This window comes from Nicotiana tabacum, chromosome 24, assembly GCF_000715075.1.
Source record: "Nicotiana tabacum cultivar K326 chromosome 24, ASM71507v2, whole genome shotgun sequence".
In the NCBI taxonomy this organism is placed as follows: domain Eukaryota; kingdom Viridiplantae; phylum Streptophyta; class Magnoliopsida; order Solanales; family Solanaceae; genus Nicotiana; species Nicotiana tabacum.
The window spans coordinates 74,624,249-74,632,079 of NC_134103.1; the positions used below are offsets into that span (position 1 = coordinate 74,624,249).

The 7,831-nt window shown below is 34.4% G+C and overlaps 1 protein-coding gene across 1 annotated transcript; it reads right to left on the reverse strand.

Moving 5' to 3' along the window:
* Positions 1-270: 270 nt before the first annotated feature.
* Positions 271-6,788, reverse strand: LOC107759373 (protein DETOXIFICATION 46, chloroplastic). The gene is made up of 14 exons (XM_016577303.2): positions 6,223-6,788; positions 5,382-5,476; positions 4,525-4,633; positions 4,372-4,427; positions 3,990-4,045; positions 3,073-3,211; positions 2,801-2,938; positions 2,652-2,720; positions 2,451-2,561; positions 2,122-2,250; positions 1,939-2,016; positions 1,093-1,164; positions 643-705; positions 271-527 (listed from the first exon to the last, which is right to left on the reverse strand). The coding sequence occupies exons 1-14, from the start codon at positions 6,659-6,661 to the stop codon at positions 426-428; spliced, it is 1,656 nt and encodes a 551-aa protein (XP_016432789.1). The 5' UTR covers positions 6,662-6,788; the 3' UTR covers positions 271-425.
* Positions 6,789-7,831: the final 1,043 nt, after the last annotated feature.

Below are 7,831 nucleotides of genomic sequence, written 5' to 3' on the forward strand. Positions count from 1 at the left end.
GATATAGTCGGCCTCCAATGCGGGTACCGGACACCGGGTGGGATAGCCTCTTTGCATCTCCTGATCGTATGGTAGTTTTCTTGTCAATTAATTGGATGATTTACTGATCTTTTATGCTTTCATTTCTTTCCAAAATTGTGCTATAAAGTGGCTGATTTATGCTCTTTGAATTTTATTTTACAATGGAAACTTTATCCTTCAGGCTTTATTATTGACATCTTTCCAAAATCTGCTGGATTCAGTTCATTTTTTGGGTTTCAGAAAACAAAAGGGAAAGAAGTTTGCTGATATTGCCACTTAGTGGATAGCAAATTCCTGGTTTGGTTGAAACAAATGGTAGATACATTACCTATGGGAAGACTTGGATCCCATCTCCACTTTTTCTGTTGTAGTAACAATTTTTTTTTTGTAAGAAAATCAGAAACCTATACAGCTTTCAATTTGTGTAGCTCATAATGAGTTGACTCTTCTGAATAGAGTATGCCATCCGACAAGGTAAGCCGTCGTAGAGCAATCAAAAATCGAGACTGAGGAGAAAAAAAAGAACAAAACAGAGGAAAGAAATAGAGTGTTGTGGCATCAGACAATTTAACAAAGAAAAAGAATGTATAAAAGCTTGTAAATTGTTGATAGAATTTTTACCCATTGGAATACAACAAGCGCAAACCAGCATCCAGACAAACCAAGTCCTTTACTGCTCAGCAGCTGATTCAAAGAAATAGTAAGTGGAAATGTTAAAACAAATGATAATATCATGAAGAATTTAAGTTATATGCACTTAGAATATAAAGATTTTCTACATGATCAGTGTAGTTTAACCTGTTATAGCAAGTCTGTAGCTTATCATAAGGATTTACCTGTAATTACATTACCTAATAAGTGACGTGATTGTGCAAATATTTTTACATTGTTAGTGCATATCTTTGCTTTAGTATAGTTTCACTTTACATTGGATTGAATGAATGGAAAGGGGCTAAAGGAAAGAGATTAGATTCGAGTTATCAAGGTCTAATGCAAGCACAAGGGATAAAGAACTTGATTTGCCAAAATACCGTGAGGTATTGATACTTTGAAGCAAATGGAATGGCATACCATTAGGAGAAGAGAAGCCAAAACAAATATGGAGCTCATTGATAAGCTTATGAATTTCAAGTCTCGTCCAGCCTGAATGCATATAAATAAATCATGATGTTGAGATAAAGGCTTCTCAAAACATAATACAGTACCAAAAATAAGAACATCAAAAGGAGAAATGATGCATGTGCTCGAATTATAACAGAACAATTACAAGCAGGAAATGATAAAAGATCTCAACGGTTTAGGGAAGATGGAAGTAGAGGCAGGAGTTTTCTGTAATTAGACCTCCTCCCCCATTAATCCTCCTAACCGAAAGTAAAGTTGCTGAAGTTAGAAAATTGACCAGAAATAGATGTTTAATAAATGATCAAATGCTATTTGGAAGAAAAACCATAGAGAATGCTGCTACTCCTTTTCCAGGTAAAGAAACATAAATTACTACATACAAAAGGAACTTTAGGAAAAGAATTTATATAGAGCATTCTAGTTATTACTTTATCATTTTATTTTTTTTCCCCTCTGTTTCAATGAAGGGAATTAAATTCTTTTAATATGTCTTGCTCATTACATAGCTTTCTCGTGAAAAATGTGTTAAGTATTCATTATGATTTCGTAAAAATACATGAGACAGACCCTCACAAAGAATGAAAGATACATCTTGTCCCATCAACTTAAATCCTAGTTCTGCCTGTGAAAGAAGATAATCTTTACCCTTGATAAACTTGAAATGCGGCATTTTCTCACAAGCACAGAATAGAGATGTGACAAAATGAACAGAAAAAACTGTCTGTTGATTAATTAACATGCCTAAGATAACTAAATAAAGAGTAAAGAAAGTTGACAGAAAGTATGAATACATACCAACAGAGTTCCCTCTAGACTAAGAATGCTGGGTGTTACACATAGGGCTAGAAAGTATGGCAGCAATATTTTATGCATCTGCAACCATAGAAAAGAGAGAAATAATCAGGGGAACCACACAATCACATATTTTTGAATTATGTGAAGAAAAAAGGAGTCCAATAAGGATATTACAGAACTAACCTCACGTATGACCTCAGGATCAGGTGAAAAGATTTTGGGGAATAACCATGGAACTGATGCTGCAACAGATGCCAGTATCAGTCCGAATGATGCTCCAACGATCACTAGGGACTTCAGCAGCATTCGAGCCTGATTTAAAATATTCATCTTTTAGAGCATTGTAATAAGGAATGACGAGAGAACTCTGTGCTCAAAGAGTTTTCTGCAATGAATCATGATAGCCTAGCAACTTTCATGCATGTGGTACCATAGCCAAAATTTACAGAGATGGATACCAAAAGCTGCTTTGGCACAGGATGTTGTGATTTTTATATGAATAAGATTATAACCTTTGACAAATTTCGGTTGACTCCATATAGCAATTCGGGCATAAACGATTGTGCTGTTTGAGAGAGAGGCTCACCCCATACTGCACAGATCATGAACAGTTGTATCATGACCTAAATAAAAAGGCAACATGTTAATGGTCATATCTATGTCGCTATTTTATGAAGATGAGGAAATAAGGTACATATAAGAATAAAACATACCTGATGCGCAGCAATTGTCTGTGTGCCCATTGAGGTAGCAAAATAGACAAGTAGAGAGTAGAATGCAACCTGTCGTTCAGCATAATGTCAAATGTCCACAGAATACAAGATTTCGGCACCGAGTGAGAATGAGGTCAATTCACACAAACCTTTGACATCATTGTTAGAAACACGGGGCCGGCAATCAAGAATATTTGCAGAAGTTCATCTGATGATGGAACAGAGATAGCAAAGCCCTTATAGCCTTTATCGCTCAGTGCTTTGATCATCATATAAGCTGCAACGACCTAGAAATAGATTACCAAGCTAGGAAGGTTTTGAGATGTATGAAAATGGAGATAGAAGAGATAGAGTGTTGAAGAACACATCCAAATATGTTTAGGGATTAAATGAAGGAATTGGTAGGAATGAGTGGTCGTACTTGGGATACCATTGTTGCCCATGCTGCTCCAGCAATACCATAACTGAAGAATCGGCACAAGACTATGTCGCCAGTACCATTAATAACAGTAGCAACGGCCAAAGCCTTTAAAGGTCCCCATGAATCTTTCATGCCTAAACTGCGCATTTAAGAGCAAGAAACATATATCACAAGGTGAATAGCGTGACCAAGTAACGCACGCATCTGAGCACAGTATACTGTCAGAAAAGTATAAACTATCTTCACCTCAGAAGTGTCCTAACAAATAACTTACCATCAGTCATTCGAGACGAGCAATGTATATATCATATTACTGGGAAAAGAAGGATCACTCTTCTAGCTGGAACAGAATATAGATTGATGTCTCCCAGATCTGTCAACGACCTTTACATTGTTTACGTGTAAGTGAAAGCAAGAGTCTCGATTGGCTTTGAAATGACAAAGATCAAAACTCCAGCTCTATCATACTCATCCTTGCTGGTTTGATTCATGTGCAAAATATAAGGCTGCAAGTAAGTGGAGCTGGTGGCTATTCATGCGTGTTATAGATCTCCTTTTTAAGCAGAAATTCATGGTCGCTGTCTTCAAGCCCAGCTCATTCCCCAGTATATACAACTCAATAGAAATATGAAATATGGCAAGAAGAAAGAGAAGAGAAGTGCACTTATCACAAAAGGAAAAAAAGAAAAAAAGAAAGAAAGAGAAGAGTGCTTGACATATGCAACACAACGTAGAGTACAAACGGAGAAACTTAATAAATTATGATCGGACTAAGCTTACATAGAATCATAAAGTGATAAAGAATCAAACCTGGGGCTTATGTTAGTATAATTATCAAAACAAAGCTTCAAATACAAAAGAACAAAATGTAATAGAAAACCACACATACAAAATACTAAAGAATAGGTAAATAGTACCTTGCACTTTGGGCAACCCAACCAACCAGCAGTGCTGGCCACGCCAAGCCTCGAATCTGTCACCATAATATCTACCATTCAGTTGAAGTGAAGCTTAAATGCACCATGCATAGCAACAATATAACTTGATCATAATAGAATATGATACTACATTTCAGCGCTAAAGCTTATTTGCCTGCCTTAGCAGATAAATTGACAATGTTTAGCAAATGACTGTCTCTATCAGTCTATCTAGCAACTTAACAATCGATTTAATGTCTTCACCAACCAGAAAGTGGAAAATGCATTGGCAATACTCGATTAATAAAATGATGCTAAAAAGGAAAAAAAATTAAAGCTAAAAAGATCTTCAGAACAAGCAAATTATTAATAGGAGAATAACCTGGACATAAGTGTTGGCTGAGTTTATGATATCGACATTATTGGCCCCAGTGAAAGCTACGATTCAGAAAAATAAACCATTAGTGTTATTGGGGGAATATCAATAGCACACTTGATACATCCACCAGTAAAGTAGGAATAAAAAATTGCTTACAAGTGATTGCCTGAATACCAAACAACCTCGTAAAAATAAACATCACAACACCACAGACAAGCCCAATAAAAAGCAAGATAGATATCTGATGCTGCACTTTCTCTTTGTCCTGCACCAGAACCCAAGTTGATGAATCAGAATATGAGAAGGAAATCAGTAGAATTACTATAAGTTGATGGTTTTCTTGATTTAGACGTTTATAAGATTACAACAAATGGCGGATTTAGGCTATCAACTAGGGGCATATCCAGGTTGTAGACTAAGACTCAGTAGGTTCGGAATTTTAACTGGCTTGAGGAGCAAATGCTTGCACCCACTGCTCTCTTGAAGTAGTAGGTTCAGTTCTCTTAATACATACTAATCACATTAAAACATACATGGTCGGAGTCAGAGGCAGATCCAAGATTTGAACGTTATGGGTTCAAGTTTGAAGTTCTATCACAGTCTATTTGATTTACTGGGTTCAAAATCTATTATTCATACTTATTTAATGGATTTTTAAGACATATATCGAGTTTGAGCCAAAGCTACTGGGTTCTGATGATATCTTATACACTGCATTGGCCCCTGGTCGAAATCGCAAGCAGACGAACTCTGAAACTACTAGTTATTAACAGGTTAACCCCTGCTATGAACAATGGGCTCAAACACCCCTGTTGCCTCCGCCTCGAGCGACATACAAATGAATTTTTTTTATTTTTAAGAAAAAACTGTACATGTTAAAAATATTCATATATATCACCTAGAACCTACTATTCTAAATCTATAAGATGCCACTAGCTACAACAATGCCCAAACACGTCAAAATTGAAAAGATCAAAGTCATAGCAGTAAAACAGCAGTTCCCAAAAACTTACCTGCTGTGCAAGTGAAGTAGCAACTAAATTTGAAGTGGCAATTGTAAGGAACATAAAAATATAGCTTATGTTATCACAGAAAACGGTTCCGGGACCTGCCAAATAAAAACAACAACAATTTTTCCTATATGAGCTTAAAGAAGAAAGAATTCGGAAATGAATATACAACAACAACAACAATTTTTCCTTATGAGCTTAAAGAAAAAATGTAGTAGGTCGAGATGCACATAAAATTCTGAAATTAGCTAATAAGCATTAAGTACAATAAAGCATTTTATGTTTTGAAACTGACCTTATGCACTAGGTTGAGATCCACATAAAAATAGCCATAAGGTCAGCTTCAAAACTTAAAATACTTTTCAGCATAGGCGGAGCAAGGATTTCAGCTTTATGAGTTTTGGATTTTGGAACGACGACGTCATATACTAACAATTGGGTTCTAAATTTAATATTTGTTCGTATTTAATGAATTTCTTAACATAAATATACTGTTTGAGCAAAAGCTACTGGGCTCTAACGAACCCGTAACCGGGCTTCTAGCTCTGCCCCTGCTTTTCAGTACTTAATTACTTATCAGCTACTTTCAGTTAGCTAACCACGGGCTCTAATATGATAAATACTCTAAATATTAAGGAGTATTATCACTTTTAGCCCGCGCCAAAAACTATTTACATTCGGTAGCCGAAAATATATATATATATATAATTTTTCGACTATTATTTTGAGAACGGCTATGCAGTATATTTTCTCAAATATTAATTGGTCTGAATAAACAAAATATAGTAAAAATCAACTAGTTTAAGATTGAGATGTATATAAGAGTAAGATTTGTGAGTTGTACCTAGAGCAGCGAGTTCAATGGAACTTCCTTGACCAACAACAGCAGTATCAATAAGACTCATTAATGGCCCACATAACCAGAGCCCAACTGCTGGCCCTGAAAACTTAGCAATTTCCACCATTTGAGTCCAAATACTTTCATTCGCAGAAAATTCTCGTCCACTAGACTTCACCACTTGAATTTTTTCCACTTGTTCATTTCCTACTTCTTTGATAGATAAAACTGAATCTGAGCTTTCTACATCAGTAATTTCTTGGCTGGGAATTGAGCAAGAAGTGATTATTAGCTTGCGAAAAGTGCAGATTTGAGAAGATAATGTAACCCGCGAAGTAGGGAGACGAGTTGAGGAGGAGCTGACATTGAGAGTTGGAATTTGTATTGGGATTCGAGATTGATAAGTGAAAGTGTTAAGATTGATTGCTTGAGTGTACATTGACATTGATACAAATGAAGAAAATGGGGGGATTTGGAAGCTTGAGCAACTATTACTGTCCTAACAATGGTCTGAAATTTAAGTCAATATGCCTGAACTGAGTATACTTTTTTCTTGCCCAAAAGTGCTTATTTTCTCAAAGTTAAAGCTGTTTAGCCAATTTTTTTTAAAGAAAAAAACATATTTTTGAGCAGAATCAGGAAAAAATAGCTTATCAACCCCTCTCCACAAGCACTTTTTTAAAAAATACTTTTCAGAAAAATACACGCATAGCCTGTTTGGCCAAACTAGAAAAATAAGTTTATTTTGAGAAGTACTTTTTTCAAAAGTGTTTTTTAAAAAAAATACTTTTTGAGAAAAATAATTTACGTTTGGCTAATTACTCTGAAAAATACTTTTAAACAATAATTTATGTCTGACCAAGCTTTTCAAAAAGTGTTTTTAAGTATCAATTACGAATAAGGACATGAATATATTTAGTTAATAGTTAATATTATAAGTAAATAAATAATCTCAAATTTTGTTATTACATGCAATAATTAAATCTTTTCATTTTATTTAAGTAAAATATAAAAATAAAATTAAAAAGTACTTTAATTCTTTTAATATTATTCAAATATATTAAAAATCATTCAACAAATATAAAAAGTATTCACTTCTAAAGTGACTATATATTAGAAAACTATCCTAAAAATAAGAAGAAATACTTATACATTAATATCCTAAGTATTAGATTTAACGATTTTTTGGTATATACTATATTTTGTTAAGGATATTTTTGGTAAGAAAAAAAGTCAAAACTGATTCTGCTTCTACTTTTGGGAAGAAACTATTTTTTTTTGTGCTTCTGCTTCTTTCCAAAAGTACTTTTTCTGCAAAAAAAACTTAATCAAACACCTTGACTAGTTAAGAAAAAAAAAGTGCTTCTGGGAAGAAAAAAAAAGCACTTTTGGCCTTTGGAGAAGCTTGGTCAAACAGGCTATTAGAAGCAATTTTTAAAAGCTTGGCAAAATACTAATTATTACCCAAAAGTGCTTTTCAAATTAAATAACCAAAACTTTTTTGAAAAGCACTTTTAAAAAGAGCATTTCTCAAAATAAGCAAATTTTAGAAACTTGGCCAAACAGGTTATTAAGTGATTTTTACAGCCGCGCTAGTATATTTGGCTAACAAATA

Coding starts and splice junctions, on each gene's coding strand:
- LOC107759373 (XM_016577303.2), bottom strand. CDS start 6,661: ATGTCAATGTACACTCAAGCAATCAATCTTAACACTTTCACTTATCAA. Junction 2,017..2,121: donor ATCCTGAGGTCATACGTGAG/GTTAGTTCTGTA, acceptor CTATGGTTGCAG/ATGCATAAAATATTGCTGCC. Junction 528..642: donor CGCTTGTTGTATTCCAATGG/GTAAAAATTCTA, acceptor TTTTCTCCTCAG/TCTCGATTTTTGATTGCTCT.